The sequence below is a fragment of the Leucopleurus acutus genome (assembly GCF_964270905.1).
Source record: "Leucopleurus acutus genome assembly, chromosome: 10".
Classification (NCBI taxonomy): Eukaryota; Metazoa; Chordata; class Mammalia; order Artiodactyla; family Delphinidae; genus Leucopleurus; species Leucopleurus acutus.
This window is the reverse complement of record NC_139153.1, coordinates 46,408,723-46,428,365: the sequence shown is the minus strand read 5'-3', so window position 1 is coordinate 46,428,365 and position 19,643 is coordinate 46,408,723. Positions and strand designations below refer to the sequence as shown.

The window sequence follows — 19,643 nt, the reverse complement described above, 5'->3', positions numbered from 1 at the left end:
AGATCCTATCTTGGGTCACAAATCAAGCCTTTGTAAATTTAAGAAAATTGAAATTGTATCAAGTATCTTTTCTGACCACAAGGCTATGAGACTAGATATCAATTACAGGAAAAGATCTGTAAAAAAAAATACAAACACATGGAGGCTAAACAATACACTACTTAATAACAAAGTGATCACTGAAGAAATCAAAGAGGAAATCAAAAAATACCTAGGAACAAATGACAATGGACACACGACAACCTAAAACCTATGTGATGCAGCAAAAGCAGTTCTAAGAGGGAAGTTTATAGCAATACAATCCTACCTTAAGAAACAATAAACCTCTCAAATAAACAACCTAACCTTACACCTAAAACAATTAGAGAAAGAAGAACAAAAAAACCCCAAAGTTAGCAGAAGGAAAGAAATCATAAAGATCATATCAGAAATAAATGAAAAAGAAATGAACGAAACGATAGCAAAGATCAATAAAACTAAAAGCTGGTTCTTTGAAAAGATAAACCATTAGACAGACTCATCAAGAAAAAAAGGGAGAGGACTCAAATCAATAGAATTAGAAATGAAAAAGGGGAAGTAACAACTGACACTGCAGAAATACAAAAGTTCATCGACATTACTACAAGCAACTCTATGCCAATAAAATGGACAAATTCTTAGTAATGTACAACCTGCCAAGACTGAATCAGGAAGAAATAGAAAATATGAACAGACCAATCACAAGCACTGAAATTGAAACTATGATTAAAAATCTTCCAACAAACCAAAGCCCAGGACCAGATGGCTTCACAGGCGAATTCTATCAACATTTAGAGAAGAGATAACACCTATCCTTCTCAAACTCTTCCAAAATACAGCAGAGGAAGGAACACTTCCAAATTCATTCTACGAGGCCACCATCACCCTGATACCAAAACCAGACAAAGATGTCACAAAAAAAGAAAACTACAGACCAATATCACTGATGAACATAGATGCAAAAATCCTCAACAATATACTAGCAAACGGAATCCAACAGCACATTAAAAGGATCATACACCATGATCAAGTGGGGTTTATCCCAGGAATGCAAGGATTCTTCAATATACGCAAGTCAATCAATGTGATACACCATATTAACAAATTGAAGGAGAAAGACCATATGATCATCTCAATAGATACGGAGAAAGCTTTTGACAAAATTCAGCACCCGTTTATGATAAAAACCCTCCAGTAAGTAGGCATAGAGGGAACTTACCTCAACATAATAAAGGCCATATATGACAAACCCACAGCCAACATCGTCCTCAATGGTGAAAAACTGAAACCATTTCCACTAAGATCAGGAACAAGACAAGGTTGCGCACTCTCACCACTCTTATTCAACATAGTTTTGGAAGTTTTAGCCACAGAACTCAGAGAAGAAAAAGAAATAAAAGGAATCCAAATCGGAAAAGAAGAAGTAAAGCTGTCACTGTTTGCAGATGACATGATGCTATACATAAAGAATCCTAAAGATGCTACCAGAAAACTACTAGAGCTAATCAATGAATTTGGTAAAGTAGCAGGATACAAAATTAATGCACAGAAGTCTCTTGCATTCCTATACACTAATGATGAAAAATCTGAAAGTGAAATTAAGAAAACACTCCCATTTCCCATTGCAACAAAAAGAATAAAATACCTAGGAATAAACCTACCTAAGGAGACAAAAGACCTGTATGCAGAGAATTATAAGACACTAATGAAAGAAATTAAAGATGAGACAAGTAGATGGAGAGATATACCATGTTCTTGGATTGGAAGAATAAACATTGTGAAAATGACTATACTAACCAAAGCAATCTACAATTTCAATGCAATCCCTATCAAACTACCACTGGGATTTTTCACAGAACTAGAACAAAAAATTTCACAATCTGTGTGCAAACACAAAAGACCCTGAATAGCCAAAGCAATCTTGAGAAAGAAAAACGGAGCTGGGGTAATCAGGCTCCTGGACTTCAGACTATACTACAAAGCTACAGTAATAAAGACAATATGGTACTGGCACAGAAACGGAAACATAGATCAATGCAACAGGATAGAAAGCCCAGAGATAAATGCACGCCCATATCGTCACCTTATCTTTGATAAAGGAGGCAAGAATATACAATGGAGAAAAGAGAGACTCTTCAATAAGTAGTGCTGGGAAAATTGGACAGCTACATGTAAAAGAATGAAATTAGAACACTCCATAACACCATACACAAAAATAAACTCAAAATGGATTAAAGACCTAAATGTAAGGCCAGACACTATAAAACTCTCAGAGGAAAACATAGGCAGAACTCTCTATGACATAAATCACAGCAAGATTCTTTTTGACCCACCTCCTAGTGAAATGGAAATAAAAACAAAAATAAACAAATGGGACCTAATGAAACTTAAAAGCTTTTGCACAGCAATGGAAACCATGAACAAGATGAAAAGACAACCATCAGAATGGGAGAAAATATTTGCAAATGAAGCAACTGACAAAGGATTAATCTCCAAAATTTACCAGCAGCTCATGCAGCTCAATATCAAAAAAACAAACAACCCAATCCAAAAATGGGCAGAAAACTTAAATAGCCATTTCTCCAAAGAAGATATACAGATTGCCACAAACACATGAAAGGTTGGTCAACATCATTAATCATTAGAGAAATGCAAATCAAACTACAGTGCGATATCATCTCACACCGGTCAGAATGGCCATCATCAAAAAATCTTCGAACAGGGCTTCCCTGGTGGCGCAGTGGTTGAGAGTCCGCCTGCCGATGCAGGGGATACGGGTTCGTGCCCCGGTCCGGGAAGATCCCACATGCCGCGGAGCGGCTGGGCCCGTGGGCCGTGGCCGCTGGGCCTGCGCGTCCGGAGCCTGTGCTCCGCAATGGGAGAGGCCACAGCAGTGAGAGGCCCGCGTACCGCAAAAAAAAAAAAAAAAAAAAAATCTTCGAACAATAAATGCTGGAGACGGTGTGGAGAAAAGGGAACCCTCATACACTGTTGGCAGGAATGTAAGTTGATACAGTCACTATGGAGAACAGTATGGAGGTTCCTTAAAAATCTAAAAATAGGGCTTCCGTGTTGGCGCAGTGGTTGAGAGTCAGCCTGACGACGCAGGGGACACAGGCTTGTGCCCCGGTCCAGGAAGATCCCACATGCCATGGAGCGGCTGGGTCCGTGAGCCATGGCTGCTGAGCCTGCGTGTCTGGAGCCTGTGCTCCACAACGGGAGAGGCCACAACAGTGAGAGGCCCGCGTACCGCAAAACAAAAACCAAAACAACAACAACAACAAAAAAATGCTATGCAACCATTACCATCATCTGCCTCCAGAACCTTTTCATCATTCCAAACAGAAACTTCATAGTCTTTAATAATAACTACCCATTTCCCTCTTCTCCTGCTCCCTGGCAATCTCTATTCTAGGAACCTAATATAAGTGGAATTATACAATAGTTGTCCTTTTGTGTCTGGCTTATTTCACTTGGCATAATGTTTTCAAGGTTCATCCATGTTGTAGCATGTATCGGTACTTCATTCCTTTTTATGGCTGAATAATATCCCATTTAATGGATAATACCACATTTTGTTTATCCATTCATCTACAGATGGACATTTGGATTGTTTCCACCTTTTGGCTATTGTAAATAGTGCTACTATGGACATTGGTGTACAAGTATCTGTTTGCTTCCATATTTTGGGAATATACTCAGAAGTGAATTTCTGGATCGTACTCTATGTTTAAATTTTTGAGGAACTGCCAAACTTTTCTACAGCAGCTGCACCGTTTTACACTCTCACCAGCAATGCATAAGGGTTCCAATTTTTCTACATCTTGGACAACACTTTTTATTTTCCATTTTTTTAATAACAGCCATCCTAATGGGTATGGAGTGTTATCCCACTGTGGCTTTGATTTGCATTTCCTTAATGGCTAGTAACGTTGAGCCTCTTTACATGTGCTTATTAGCTATATGTATATCTTCTTTGGAGGAATCTCTTCAAGTCCTTTGCCCATTTTTGAATTGGGTTGTTTTTTGTTGCTGTTTCTGAATTTACACAACTGATTTTTGACAAACGTTCAAAAGCAATTCAGTTGAGGAAGGATACCTTTCAATAACTACTGCTGAAGCAACTGGACAGCCACAGGTCAAAAAAAAAAAAAGAATCTGAATCTAAACCTCACATCTTACATAAAAATTATGCCAAAATAAATCATGAACATAAAACTCTAATGCTTTTAGAATATCACAGGGGGAAGTCTTTGGGATCGAGGGCTAGGCAAGGAGTTCTTACACTTGACACCGAAAGAAAGAAACTGGTAAATTGGACCTAGTCAAAATTTAACATTTTTGTTCTGTGAAAACCCATGTGAAGAGAAAAGGCAAGCTACAGAATGGGAGAAAATATTTGCAAACTACAATCCAACAAACGATTAATATCTAGAAAGTATAAAGAATTCTCAAAAGTCAACAGTTAGAAATTGGGCAAAAAGACATAAAGAGACACTGCACCAAAGAGGATATATAGATTGCAAATAAGCACCTGAAAAAAATGTTCAATATCATTATCCATCATGCACATTATAACCACAATTAGAAGTCACTACACACATATTAGAATGGCTAAAATAAAAAATAGTGACAACATCAAACACTGGCAAAGATATGGAGAAAGTAGATAACTCATACACTGCTGGTAGAAATGTAAAATCGTACAGCCACTCTACAAAATAGGTTGACGGTTTCTTACAAACCTAAGCATGTTATTATCATACAACTGGACTCTTGGGCATCTATCCCAGAAAAATGAAAAGTTAAGTTCCCACAAAAACCTGTACATGAATGTTTATATCAGCTTTATCTGTAATAACCCCAAACTAGAAACAGCCCTGATGTCCTTTGACCGGCAAATGGTTAAACAATTTGTGGTACATCCATGCCATAGAAAACTACTCAGCAAAAAAAAGGAACAAACTGACACATACAGCAGCTTGGATGAAGCTCTGGAAAATTATTCTGAGTAAAAAAGTCAGTCCCCAAAGGTTACATATTATATGATTCCATTTATATAACATGTCTGACATGACAAAATTTTAGAAATGGAGAACAGATTGGTGGTCACAGGGATTAGGGCCTTTGGGGGTGGGGAGGGAGGGAAGTGGGTGTGGCTACAAAAGCCCAAGAAGAAGAATCCTTGTGGCGATTTAAATGTTCAATATCTGAGGATGGTGGTGAATATGCAAGCCTAAGCATGATAAAACTGTATAGAACTAAACACACACACGAATACAAGTAAAATTACCAACGTCAATATTCTGGTTGTGATATTGCATTAGAGTTCTGCAAAATGTGAACTGGTGCCCCACCTTCATGCACGTCTGTGGGTGGATGCCTTATGAGGAAAAAAAGAAAGAAAAACAACCGTGAGATATCTGAAGACTTTCTAATTATAAAGACCTGGATATAGCAGTGACTTAAATTGGTAAGTGTCTTTTTAAAAAACCCAAACATAAAAGTGTTTTCCACTTTGAAAATAAACCATGTTCACTATATTTTAAATCCTCTAAAATGCAAAAATAAAAACACAGCACTGCAATTCCAGCACACGAATACAACCATTTTTAACTTTAATATTTCTATGCGTTCCTCCGCAGTCTTGTTTCTGTTTCTAGAGGTTTTTAATTTTGTTTTTTGTTTGTTTTGGTCGCGCCATGCAGGGCATGCGGGATCTTAGTTCCCCGACTGGGGATCGAACTTGTGCCCTGCAGTGGAAGCGTGGAGCCTTAACCATTGGACCGCCAGGGAATTCCCTCCGTTCTTAGTTTTTAAAAACACAACTTCATTTACTTAGCAATTACTATTTCGTGTCCTGCCTTTTTCACTCACCGTCACAAAATAACCTTTCCCCCCACACTTCCACATTTTCCAAAGACATTCTGAATGGCTACGTTAAATTTCTTGGTAGGATCATTCACCTTAATTCCTCCCAGCAGGACTGCGGGATGCGTATCTCTGCGCAGAACGTTTGGCCCACAAAACTTTTAAAATATGTTCCAGAAGCGGACCACTGGGCCAACTTTCAAGTCTCATACACAAGACGCCCTCATCCGTCAGCCCACCTCGCCTATTTACTTACCGCCTCAACCCGGACCATCTGCGCCTCTGTCCCTTTCCGAACTCCCGGCGACCTCTTGGTTGCCGTAGACTCGTGAGGACGTCACGCAGCGGCGTGGCTGGTTTCCCTGGTGACGGTTGCCGGGGCAGCGCAAGAAGGCGTCTGATAGAGGTGCCCGAGCTGCTGCAGCCCAAGAAAGCAGCAGCGGAGTGACCACTGTAAGTGCGGGGGGGAAAAGTACAGAAGGGCCCGGGCTGGAGCTGGGGGAGCCGGCAGCCACCGGGGCCCTGGCCGGAGCCAGGGCTGCATACCTGTGTAAAGATTTATTGAGCTGTACACTCAGGACTTACGCACTTTACTATGTGTAAATTATAATTCAACCTAAAATTATACCTTAGTTAAAAACAGTAATGATGTCTGAGCCCCATTCCTAGGAATTAAGATTTTAAATGGTCCAGGGATGTGCCCCAGCATTGCTATATTTTAGGAACTCCTAGAAGATTCTAATGGTCAGCCAGAGTTGAGAGCCACTGTTTTTAGGGACAGGAAGGAGTCAACTGTTGAATCTGAGTGATGGGGGGGCAGTATTCTGATGCCATTCGAGGTCTGGTGGCACATTCAGGCATGGGAGGGTGTGTAGAGAGCTGACGCTTAGCTCAGCTCAGCTTTGGCTTTCAGGGGACCTGAAGTGAGGGTGGGTCTTCCAAGCTTCCTCATGGACACATGCAAAGATAAGGAGCCAACTCCAGGCTTGGGGGTTGTAGACAGGGCTGACTATGTGCTGAGCACTCTTGGGAAAGGAGCAGTTTGTGGAGTTTGCTTAGGCTCAGGCTTCTTTTCCTACTCCAAGGGCAAGATGGCAGAGGATGAAGGCTCACAGGACACCTTGAGGCTCCAGTTCAGGGCCATGCAGGAGATGCAGCACAGAAGGTTACAGAAGCAGATGGAGAAACGGAAGGAAAAAGAACTTAGCTTCCAAAGCAGAGCTGATGACCAAAAAGAGCCCCTGGAGATCTCTGATGGCCTCAGCGCCCTCCAAGCCGGGGAGCAGAACTCAAAAACCAGCTTTGAGCAGAGGTAAATGCAAGTTTGGACTCTCCCAGGAGCACTGCAGGGAGGTAGGGAAGGTGGGGGAGAATGATTGCAGACAGTTCGACAGGCAGGTTGACCAGATGTGTGTTTATCAGCTGAGACCCAGAAGTTTTGACACAGAGATTGTTATTGAAGACTCTTGCATCGGATAAAGGGACATAATTTGACATGAAGTGTATTCAAAAACCACTTAAAGTCAAATGGAAAATTTGAAACTCATCAAGGTGTAATTTATTCACTTGAATTTTCTTACGTAGTCTCTCTCTCGTGAAAAATGTGTTTTGGTTTTTGAGGAGCTGGTTGGCTGGCTCTGATGATTCACAGGTGATCGCTACTCCAAACCTCATCCGCGACTGTTCTCCTGTGTCAATTTCCCTTCCCTGACACATAAAGACACATAAACATACCCGTCCTAAAGAAGCAGTTTATGGATTCCTTGCTTTTATATGGTTGGTGAAACAGTTGAAAGGAGTCCAGAATCTTCTCATTTTGCTTTAAATTTGCCAATGTCACACAGATGCATTGATTTATATTGGTTGTTAGAAGCAGGAGTCTGGATTGAAACAAAATTGTTTTCTAGTCATTTTGCAAAAAAAAAAAAAAAAAAAATCACAGCAGTTGTTGAGCTATCTCTTTGCTTCTGGTTTCACCCAGAATCTATCTTCTCCATCTGCAAATTCTACTTTTCATGGTTTCTCGGTTTTCACAATGTTCTACTGAAAAATGCTAATTAGGAAAAGATAAAGATTTCTCAATAATTGAAAAAATTCATACGGCTCCTAAATATTAGCTCTAAGTTAACCCCAGACCTATTCCCAAATGACCTTTCCCCAAGTCAGAGAAACTGGAATTTGTGGAGACTTGAGCTGTTGGTAGAATAACACCAACAATAATAATAGCTGTTAGTTAATAATTACTATTATCTATAATTTCCGTAACTTATTTACTACCTGAGCAACTGCCTCTATGGAGCTGGCTCCATGCCTAATGGTAGAAGTGATCACAGACCCACCAGTCACATGTTCCTCATGTTTTAAAGTTCTAAAAAAATGACTTGCAAGACAATTGTAATATACAAAACTAGCCACCTATTCTGATCTCCTATTGGGTTTACCTGAGAGACCCAGAGACCTGGTCTCAACTTAAGGCTTAGACAATTCCTCTTTCGTCTTCTAATATACATATGCAATTAAGGCTATAAATTTCCTTCTAAGTATCACTTTAGCTGCTGTTCACAAGTTTTCATACATATTGCTTCTACAGTCAATCCGTTCTAAATGCTTCATAATACACATTATGATTTCTTCTTAACCCATAAATAATTTAGGAGTGTGTGTATGTGTGTGGTTTTTTTTTTCAGTTCCAAGCATATGATGGGTTTGGAGTTCTGTGTTTTATTTTATTTTTGTTCTCTGTTTAGTATCGAGTTCTAATTTTAGTCAATTCCCATTAAGAAAATGGTCTGTATAATGTCCATTATTTGGAATTTGCTAAGGTTGCCTTTGAAGCCTAAATTATAATACATCTTTACGCATGTTCCATGGATGCTGGAAAGGAGTATGAATTCTCTGGGTGGGGTTTTATATAGCTCTGTTGAATCCGTAGTAAACCATGTTATTGAAAACTTCTTTCTCGGGCTTCCCTGGTGGCGCAGTGGTTGAGAGTCCGCCTGCCAATGCAGGGGACGTGGCTTCGTGTCCCGGTCCGGGAGGATCCCACATGCTGCGGAGCGGCTGGGCCTGTGAGCCATGGCCGCTGAGCCTGCACATCCGGAGCCTGTGCTCCGCACGGGAGAGGCCACAACAGTGAGAGGCCCGCGTACCGCAAAAAATAAATAAATAAATAAATAATAAAATAAAATAAAATAAAAATTGGCACATTAAAAAAAAAAAAACTTTTCTCCTTTCACTTGTGTGTGTGTCCTTAATCGTTCAGTTTTGAGAACAGTGTGTTAAAAATCTGCTCACTGAGATTCCCTTAATTTCTCATTCCTATTTTGTACAGACCAGTTCTTATCTCCACCCAGTGCCCAACCAGGTACAATAAACCTGGGCTGTGGAGGCCTGACCCCCGCCCATCGGTTCCTGTGATTCTGCCTTTGCCTTGCAGGATGCTTGAAGACGAGATCGAACGGCTTCGGGATCAACTCAGGGAAACGGTGGATGAGAACGGGCGATTGTATAAGTTGCTGAAGGAGAGGGACTTTGAAATCAAACACCTCAAAAAGAAAATAGAAGAGGACAGATTTGCCTTCACAGGTAGCTCCACCGCTGTTGCGACAGTTTCTGCTCTGAAGTCCAGGTGGGCTGGTCCAGCTGCCATGGAGGCAGCGTGGGTGACCCCGCTGGGACTCATGACAAGGGTTCTCCGTGATGCTCGCTACATGTTCGGTGGGCCAACGGCACCCATTGTATCTGGATGCTCTGGCTCAAACACTGTATCATGGACGCGAAAAAGCCCCAGTGGAAGTAGGCATTTACTCTACACCACTTGCTGTTGCTGCTCCAGAAGGGTGGACAAGACAGGGGAGTTCGCTGTTCGGGGAGGATTTCCTGGGATCCAGCAGCATGTACAGTGGACCTTGGCCCTTCAGGTCGGAGTCGGACCTTGGTTCTGTTGCTGGAGACCTTGACCCTGTGGGTCTGTTAGGGATCTTGGCTTTGTGGGCCCGGAGATGACCTTAGCCCTGTGGGTGTGGGCTGGACATTGACCACTGACCCTGTGGTTATGAGCTAGACCTTGTTCTTACAGATCTGGTGGGGACCTTGGCCCTGACTGTCCTCTGCTCGATGTATATGCCCGTTGAGCAATTCCCAGGTGGCTGACTGAGAAAGCACAAAGTCAGTGGCAGCAATCACAGAGTGCCAGCAATCATGATGCCTCGCCTGGCCTCTGCCAGAGCGTCTCTCTCTGCCTTTGCTAGGAAATGACTTTAAGAGTAGGTGCACCCAGAGGACCAGCGCTGAACTGAAAAGCAAGGGGAATCTGGTATCTTAAAGGCTGTTGTGCTTCCCTCCATTCTTTGGCCTCTTCTGTCTAAAACAAAACCACACTGAACAGATGATAACACCTAACCTGGCTCGGGGTTCAGATGCAAAGGGGCAGCTTTTGCAAGGGTGTCGAGAAGTTGATGGGCTCCGGGGAGAGCAAGAGATGCCTCCTCACCCCAGGAGACCTGGGAGACAGGGCCTGCTCCCTCTTCTTCAGCCTGCCCCACATCCTGTCTTCTGCCGCTTCTGCTGGCGTGCTCATGGCCTCATCCGATTGCCAGCCCCGAGCCTCCCTCAAGACCTCTTAAATCCAGTCCTCACTCAGAAGTCCGCATTTCTGATTTCCAACGTCACGTTTTGAAGAGAAAAGTCTGACAGTCTCAGTTCATGTTTTTAAACCAGGCCACAGTGACAGGCTGCTGACAGCTGAAGAACTGGTTTTCCTTTGGGTGGACTTTTAGTGTTTGCTTTAGTTTAGTTTTTCTATTTCTTTGTACAATTTTTTTAGTGATTGCGCTAGTGCTTACAACACACATAACTTTTCATGGTCTACTTAGAATTAGTATGTCACCACTTCAAGTGGAATGAAGAAACTTGACCACCATATAAGTCCCTGTACCCTCCCCCCTTATATTACAGCTTTTATATGTATTATGTCTGTATATGTTGAACATCCCGTCAGACTATGCTATCATATTTGCTTTCAACCATTATACGTTTTAAAAACGGGAGGTTGCAAGATAGTCTATTATATTTACCCAGATATTTTAGCATTTCTGTGCTTGCCCATTCGCTGATGCCCCCATTATCATGGGGTTGCAGCTTCAAGACTGAGGCTTGTCTGGAGACAGAGTTGGGAGAGAGCCCTGGCTTGCTCTCAGCCCCACTTCCTTCGGACTAGAGAGGGCTTCTCGTAGACTTCTTTCTGATGTCTAGTTCCAGGATTTGTAATGCTTTGGCGTCCTGGGAGGAAAACATAACCAGAAAACTCACCACTGGACCATTTGTATTTCTAGGTTTGGTTTCCTTCCCCAGGTTCTTCCTCCTTTTCTCCTGATGTGTCCTAATCCTCTTCAACAGACACGAGGTGGCCGAGGGCAGCTACTCATTGTTGCCCAAATCGCTGCTGAAGGCTGTTCGATGTGTGGCCTGTGTTTTTAATTGACCTTACCGTTTCCCTTCATTTTAGGGACGGCTGGTGTGGTTGGGGATGTGACTGCCACCAAGATTGTTGAGCTGTCCAAAAAGAACCGGGTGCTGATGGCAGAGTCCGAGGGTGCGAAGACCAGAGCGAGGCAGCTGAGCAACCGCATCCGGGAGCTGGAGCAAGAGGTGAGGGGCCTCAGGCGCCCCTGCCCCGGGCTCCCTGTACCCCGCGCCACTCCTCCAGAGAGGGAGCACACTTAGGTGCTGTAGGTCCTTCCCAAGGGCTGGTGGGTCAGTGTTTGCAATGAGTCCCTCAGTCTCTGTCATATCCTGAGAGGGGAGAGTGTCGGGAAGCAAGGAGGACGCAGGCGGTGGAGAGATAGCCCGACATAGCAAGGAGGACGCAAGCTTGGGGCCTGACCACCTGGGTGTGAATCTCAGCTCCACTACTGACTTGTGTTGTGACTTGGAGCCAGGTATAAGCTCTCCGTGCCTCAGTTTCCTCCACCTGTCACGTGGCAGTTATAACGGCACTCACCCCAAGGTTTTCTGAGGATTAAATGACTTAACACTGTAAAATGCTTAGAACAGTGCCTAGCAGGTAGTTAGCACCAGAAAGGCATTGTTGAATAAATTAACAGGGATCCTTGCTAATCTGAAGCTAGAGCCAGGAGCGTTCCACCAGTTCGTCTCACTTTTGTCCACCTTCCTCTTTCTGCTGCCCCTACCTTCCCACAGCTGATGACAGACCCCTCCAGTCAAGAGAGGGCACAAGACCCAGCGGTTCAGGGTCCCTCAGGAGCTAGAGTGAACCTACGCAGCTTCTCCTCATGTGGCTGGAGGAGCAGAGGCTGGCAGAGGTTAAGAGGTTTTCTCAAGTCACACAGCATGTGGTGGTGCCGGATTTCAAATCCAGTTCTGTTGCTCTCCAAAGTCCTCCACAGTCATTACACTTGGCATTGAATTAGACCTTCTTTATTCTATAACGTATTTTTTGAGAACCATCGCAGGCTCTGGGCCAGGCCCTGGGGAGACTGTGGGGAGCAAAATAGGCCTGGTCCTTGCCCTCCTGGAGACAGACCAGCATCGAGGGCCCCTTAGAGGGGGGAGTATGCACAGCGGGTCCCTGGAGGATGAGAAGGGGCCAGACTCGGAGGGGTGGGGGAGAGGCCTTCATGCAGAGGACCCAGCAGGTACAAAGGCCCTGAATAGGAATAAAGGCCTGAAAGGGGACCAATGTGGCCGAGCTTAGAGCAGGATGAGGTCAGAGAGGTGGGAGGGCGGGTCGTGCCCAGCCTTGTCGGACAGGGATGGTCTTTGTGTGAAAGACAATTGGGAAACCCTTAAAGGGTTGGTTGGCTGTCTGTATACAGCAGTGGTCTTGGCCACCAGGCCATGAGCCTGAGTGGCGGGTTTCTCAGTGTCTCTGAACCTTGTGTCCTCAACTGTAATGTGAAGTCCGTAGTTCCTTTTCTCTCCGCCTCCCAAGGCTGTTGTTAGATGCAGACCATGGTTGCAGAATCATTATTTCCTAAGCTGTTCGTGAATCCTAGGCTGCGACTGGGGAGTGGGGCAGACAATCTGTTAAACCCTCTCCCGTCGCAGAGTGCCTTGTGAAGGAGAGTGCTTCCATTCACGGGCCTTAAAATGAGCTGAAGGGACGGACTGCTGAGATCCGTGAGCACACATCCGATGGCAGCACCAGAGCCCTTCACTCAGGCGCCGCAACTGCTGAGCAGAATTAAATATTAAGTGCCAGGTTTGCTTTTTCAGCTGCAGATGGCCCTGGCCAGGCTGCCAGCCAAGGGGGCCACCGACGCAGGAGCCAAGCTGCTGAAGGCCCAGATGGGAGACAGAGCCTTGGTATGAATTCTCTTCTGTGCTGGGGGGTGTGTGAGGCAGTCATGGGCTTGGGCCTCCCCTCTTCCATGGGGGCGTAGGTGCCTCTGTCCGGCATCCACCCCATTGCTGAGCCAGTGCCACCATTGCAGCATCCTCAGAATAGCCATCAGGGGACAGTGACCAAGTCTACTGTCTGAGGCCAAGAATGCCCCAGTGAAGGCTGGTGAGGGGTTAACTCTGATTTAGTCCCCAGAGAGGGAGGTCAGGAGGGGCCTGAGGACCCTGGAATCCTAGAATTTCACGACCAGGAGGGAAGGAAGACCTGATCCAATTAGCCTCCTGCTCTCAGCCCAGCTGTAAAGGATGTCCGTTACAGCATCCTTACTGGAGAGACATCCAGCCTCTCCACCTTAACCCAGGGACGGGGAGCTCACTCCTCAATGGAACCCTGGTTTTTGCTGGGGCAATCCATATTGTAAGAAGTCTTCCCTTTGTGGAACTCCAAATCTACAGCGTAAAAGTGACTATTGGGAATGGGGCTGTTCCCAAGATTCCAGTTTTTCTGAGCCAATGAGCCTCCATGAAACTCAGGGCATGGGAATTGCAGCTCCGTGAAAGGAAGGCAGTCTGACCCAGTGGGCCACCGGGGAGGAGCACGGAGCCCAAGCCAGACAATAAATAGCTCAGAGTCTCAAGAACATCCCAGGAGGCCTCCCCTTGGTCTTCTTTTCTTTTTTTTTTTTTTTTGGCCACACCTCACAGCTTATGGGATTTTAGTTCCCCGACCGGGGATTGAACCTGGGGCCTCGGCAGTGAGAGCACCAAGTCCTAACCACTGGACCACCAAGGAATTCCCCCCATGGTTTTCTTAAGAAGCCAAATGAGTGGGTGGAACGGAATCCAAGCCTCAGGACTCCTAGGTCAGTGCCCCTTTTCCACCCAATCTTCGCTGTTGTCTATGACTCAAGATCAAGCCGTCTTGAGGAGAATACTGCCCTCAAGGGATGGGCCCCTCAGCTTCCAGGTCAGGGGTGAACATGTCTCCTGAAGGCTAGTCTTGTGTAGATCTGTCTCACTGCTGGGGAGGCAATGGAGGGGCTCCGCCCTCAGCAGACGCTAGACTGAGTGTCATTCAGTGCCTTTCCCAGCTCTGAGGGACGCTTCTAAGCTGCCCCTTGTTTATCCATACCTCTGACTGGGGCTGTCCTAAATGGGAAACTACTTGATCAGTCACTTGTTGAGCCTGACAGAATGTTCTGAGCCCTGGAACACAGAGAATCAAAGACAGGCCCACTGTCCACAGGGGGTTCAAGAGGGGAGATGAGTAGGCATATTAAAGGAAGGAGGGGGACAGGGCCTTCAGAGAAAGCCCCTAGGCCCTGAGTTCACAGAGGGAGCACACGCTCCACCTGAGGCAGCCAGGAGGTGGGATGGATGAGGGCTTCCTCAGGTGGCCCTGCTGGAGCAGGAAGATGGGGGTGGCCCTTCCAGCAGAAGCAGTACAAGCTCAGAGCAGGAAAGCATCAATATTCCTATTCTGTTTGTTAGCTGGGCATCAGCTGGATAACGTCTGGCTGCAGCCCAGGGGCCCTGACGAGGAAAAGGGGAACATATCAAAACAAAACAAAGTCACCTGTGGATGGAGGCCTTGACGGTAGCTGGAGTAGGAATTCCAACTTCATTCTGCGGCTGCAGGGAGCCTGGGAGGTTTCTGACGGAAGAGTGCGTGGCGGGTTGCAGTCTCCATTCCTCAGGACACGTGTTTTCCCGGGCATCTTCTGATCAGAGAGAGGACAATAGCCATGTCCCCCTCGTTAGACTGTTCAGGGCGACCCAAGCCTGGGCCATACTCCGGAGCCTGCAGGCTCACCCCACATCCCAGTCCAGAGCTCCAAGCACATTCCAGAGTGGAGCTGAACGCCCTCACTCTGCGTGGGGCCTCACGAAGCTGTGGTGTGAGTGGCCTTGGCGCTATCTGCTCCCGTGGACACCATTTCCGGTATCGCCTGAGAGGAAACAGCCCGGGGTGGGGGAGGGGCGTGCCCAGGCCCAAGACACCCACAAAGCCTGTGAAATCTCACTCTGGGCAGAAACAGCTCTGAAATGTCAGGAAGGTAGGGTTGGCTCAGTTTCCTGGGAGGGGAGGTCTGGGGCCTGGCAGCGCAGACGGGGTGATGCCTTCACCAGAACACCATATGGCCCTCAGCCGCCTTTGCCAGCTGCCCACCCAAGCCAGGCTATGCCCCGCAGCATCGACCCCCGTCAGAATCTGCCCCAGAGGCCACCCTTTACGTGCGTTATCCCATCAACACTCACATGTACCCCGGAGGCTGGCATAACGCGCCCCCATTTCACACAAGAGAAAACGACGCTCGGAGACAGTCGTTGCCGCCCGGGTCTCAGATCCGGATCCAGCCGGTGTGCGCTTCCGTGCCCTCAGGCTCCCAAATGCTCTCACGGCTCCTGCACCGCCAACCACCAGAGCCAGCAGGAGGCTCATGGCACGGAAGATCTGACAGGCAGGGAATGTTGCTTCCCAACCCAGGGCAGATTCAAAGCAGCACCTTAGCAGGGGAGCAGACAGGCTCCCAACAGCAGTGGAGAGGAATGGCATACAGCCAGGCGGCGGAAGGATATGCAAAAATATAGATGAAAGATGCGGCTTCCCTGATGGTGCAGTGGTTGAGAGTCCGCCTGCCGATGCAGGGGACACGGGTTCGTGCCCCAGTCCGGGAAGATCCCACATGCCGCGGAGCGGCCGGGCCCGTGAGCCGTGGCCGCTGAGCCTGCGCGTCCGGAGCCTGTGCTCCACAACGCCAAAGGCAACAACAGTGAGAGACCTGCGTACGGCAAAAAAAAAAAAAAAAATAGAAAGAAAGATGCATGTATGTTTTATGTAAATTCCCAATTTGCAAATTCTGCTCACACTGGTTACTCTGTTTAGCCTCCTGGGGGTGCTGTGAAAAAGCAGCCATTTCCTAGATGAGAAGACTGGATGAGTCCAGGTCTTCTGGGGCCTGTGTGCAGGTCTAGTTTCCTTGACCAATGGTTTTCAGCGGGGCTGCCCAGAGCCTCTGGGGTCCATGGAACTCCCCAGACCCAGTCTTCTGGGATCTTTCACACTAGCGTTCACAGGAGGGTTTGTCTGTGGCTACTAAGGAAAGTTCAGAAAGCCATGCAGTACCCATCCTGTTTCCCAGAAGTCTAGTCCACCTGATCTGTTGGGACAGGAGCAGATGGTCTTAGTGTCATTGCCTGATGGGACACACAACCCACCAACCAATGTTTCTGTCACCACGATGCCCTGGCATCAGCAAAAGCTTATATTGGGAGAATCAGCCAGTGCAAAGGAAGGACCAGGCCTCTAATCCCAATTCTGTCACCCCAACCAGCTGTGTGCCTGTGAGGCCATGTTATTTCCCTTCTCTGGACCTTATCTGCGTCACCTATGGAAAGGGTTTGAATGGGCTGACCTTGGAGTCCCTTTAATGCCAAAGTTCTGAGGGTTTCAGGAACTTCTATTTAAGTCATAAATGGGGAACACATTTGAGAAAAGTTTCATCCAAATAGTTTAAATGAAATATGGTTTTAAAAAAAGACTTTGCTAAGAGTTCCAGCAGGCAGAGTTTTCACGGTTCCTGCAGTTCTTCAAGCCACAGAAATGGAGCATTTGGGGATTAAACTGGGTCCTTATTTCTATTCAGTGAGCTCACTGCCAGGAAAGGGAGCCCAAGGCCCAGTCTGACAATTCTAGGAGAGGAAGGCCCCAAGTTGGGATGGTCATGGCCCTCCTGCCAAGCTGGGGCCGCCTTCGCTAAAGGAGCCAGCGCCCCTCTTCATCCTGAGTGAGGATGGATTTGCTATGATGCCAGTCTCTGAGCACAGCAGGGCCCCCAGCCTGGGAGTGTCTGGGAGTTGGGAAGCAGCTTCATCCAGATGCTCCCTGTCTGCGGTCACCACCCACGTCCACCCGTGTGCGCCACCCTCGGAGCACAGGGCTCAGCCCCCAAAGCTGGGCTGCCGGGATCCACATCCACGCCCCCCCTTACCTACCAGGTCCCCCAAGCCGAGGGATCACCCCCCTCCAGCCTCTGCTCTGCATCGGTAACGGAACCTACCTCAAAGGGGTTGTGAGGATGAAATGAGTTCCTCCTTGTCAAGCACTTCGTGTGGTACCTGCACATACCTGGATAAACGGGGGCTGTGATTATTGTTACTATCTAGGCCTCAAATGACTGCTCTCCCTCCTGTCTTTCCCAACTAGCAGGACAGCCCAGAGGTGAAGGTCTTGCAGGACAGGCTGGCGGCCACAAACCTGAAGATGAGTGACCTCCGTAACCAGATCCGGGCTGTGAAGCAGGAGCTCCGGGTGGCCCAGAAGGTATTTCCCGGCCAGGGTTCGGGTCCTCGTGGGTGGGCCTGGGACTGGGAAGGTCATGGCTGGGACAATGGCTTCCATTCAGGAGCTGGGCCCCGTGAGCACCATGCTGCTTGTTCTGGGTCAGGCTCAGATCCAGTAACTTCCTTCCAGCCCTTGAAACAGACCCATCAGGTGAGGGTGGTTGCCGGCTGCCTGCATGACCCTGCATAGAGGCCCTTGTGGTGCCCGCCCAGCCCTGGATGGAGGAGGACAGTGCTGTCCACCCTGGAGAGGCCCTTCCACCTTCCCTGTGCTACGTGCACCCCAATAGATCCTGGGCATCTCCTTAATAAGCCACCTTGGGCTGGGAAGCCCACCGAGGCCCGTCTCCTGCCCTCTGCTGTCTATACTATGAGAAAATGTTAAGGTTGTTTGTGTGTTAAAGGCCCCTTTCAAAGGAAAATGCTCGGACTTGGGAGGCAGGCCCAGCTGGTTCATTATTTATTTTTATTTACATAGTGAATTCTCTGGCATTTGTACCACCAGCAGCGGTTCCTGCTGGAACCACTCAGACCAGCCAAGATTTCCAAAACAGAGTTCTATTGTGGAAACAAGCACCAGAGTCTTGGTACGCTAGATGGGTTTCCGTGACAGGCTGCAGAGGGGCCCAGGGCACAAGCTGGGGTATACTGTTTCCACCTCAAAGCCTCGAAGTTGGGCCCGAACACCTCTCTGCGACAGCCACAAAGCTGGGCCCTTCTGGAACCAAACATCCCCAAGTGACATTCGGTAGCCCCCCACTCCTTGCTGCACTCAGACATGGCCCCTTGTCAATGGCTTTGCACGAAGGGCGAGGCCCTGTGGCCGTGTCCTCCCTGGAGCCATCCAGAATGATGTCCGTTCTGGGTGACAGGTAAACAAATTTGCAGCAGGTCTTGGTCAACTTTGTGGTTCACTCATCCCAGAATGTGTCAAGGGCAAGGGGCCCCACCTGGGCATGGACAGCAGTTCCTTGTCTGCCCTAAGCATCACCAAGAAGTGCTGGGGATGATGGGTTCAATGCTTTCCCAGGGAGAGCTGCTCGTGGAGCGTGGTCAATTGGCCTTTGAGGCGGGGAGCGGGGGAAGGGGGAAGGTTGTGCAGGTGGAGGCCGGGCCTTCGGGGAGCCCCACGCACCCAGCACTGTTTCTGCACGTGCAGCAGCTTTAGGGCTGTGGCAGAGCCCTCTCTCCCCGCCATACTGAAGGCCTCACCTTTCTCAGGTTTTAACCAATGAGATTGGGGAAGATGTGAACATCCAGCAGCTCCTGTCCTCACCTGGGACGTGGAGGGGTCGAGCTCAACAAATTCTCGTCTTGCAGAGCAAGGTGAGTGAGTCATCAGACTTCTCCTGGCCCTGACCGTAAGGCTTGAAATGCCCCAGAAAGACCCACGCTGACCCACATTAGAGACACAGAACCCGAAAATGGCCTTTAGGTTCTGCAGAGCGCACTTGCAGGGCTGTTGTTCTACGTTCTCCCCAGCCAGCCTGATTTTCATTTGTTATTAAGTGAACAAGCATTTATATAACACTACATACCAGGCACTGGCGCTCAACAAATACCAGAGCCTCTGATTTATTTTACTCCAGGCAGATTTTTTTCCCCTGGTTCATGTAAATTTGCGTGACTGTTGTAGGCTTTTTCCAGTTTTGTCCAGATGCCTGTAGGCTTTTGAAGGTTTTAATTACCATCCCCCCCAAAAAAACACTTAGCCTGTCTCCCTCTTTACGCTCTAAATATTTTGGACCATCTCTAGAGGCTAGGAACAGGGGCTCCGCAGCCGGACTGCTTGGCTTCAAATCTCAGCCCACCACCCACCAACTGTGTGGCCTTGGGCAAGTTGCTTCGCCTCTCTGTGCCTCAGTTTCCTCCTGTGTGTACTGTGGATAATGACAGTGCCTACCCCGCAGCGTTGTTGGGAGGACTGAATGAGTACAGATGTGTAAATTGCTTACCACAGGGCCTGGCATGGAGGAAACACCGTCCGAAGGTTCGCTGTACCAAGAAACCAAGAGTCACACAAATAAGTGTGTCGTTTCCACTATTTG

The 19,643-nt window shown here is 47.4% G+C and overlaps 1 protein-coding gene and 1 long non-coding RNA gene across 2 annotated transcripts in view; one reads left to right on the top strand and one right to left on the bottom strand.

The window, feature by feature from the left end:
* Window positions 1-3,557, bottom strand: part of LOC309968017 — a 170,405-nt gene extending 166,848 nt beyond the window's left edge. The window contains exon 1 of the long non-coding RNA XR_014326554.1: window positions 3,289-3,557. This is a non-coding gene — a long non-coding RNA (uncharacterized lncRNA). The remainder of the gene's footprint in view (window positions 1-3,288) is intronic.
* A 2,593-nt stretch (window positions 3,558-6,150) lies between these two features.
* The window catches only part of CCDC13 (coiled-coil domain containing 13), a gene marked incomplete at its 3' end in the record, with an annotated part of 29,778 nt that continues 16,285 nt past the window's right edge, over window positions 6,151-19,643 (top strand). Inside the window, exons 1-7 of the mRNA XM_082849094.1 lie at window positions 6,151-6,342; window positions 6,975-7,201; window positions 9,326-9,474; window positions 11,396-11,538; window positions 13,126-13,215; window positions 17,459-17,575; window positions 18,817-18,921. Of these exons, the coding sequence (XP_082705220.1) occupies window positions 6,981-7,201; window positions 9,326-9,474; window positions 11,396-11,538; window positions 13,126-13,215; window positions 17,459-17,575; window positions 18,817-18,921 (825 nt within the window). The 5' untranslated portion in view covers window positions 6,151-6,342; window positions 6,975-6,980. The remainder of the gene's footprint in view (window positions 6,343-6,974; window positions 7,202-9,325; window positions 9,475-11,395; window positions 11,539-13,125; window positions 13,216-17,458; window positions 17,576-18,816; window positions 18,922-19,643) is intronic.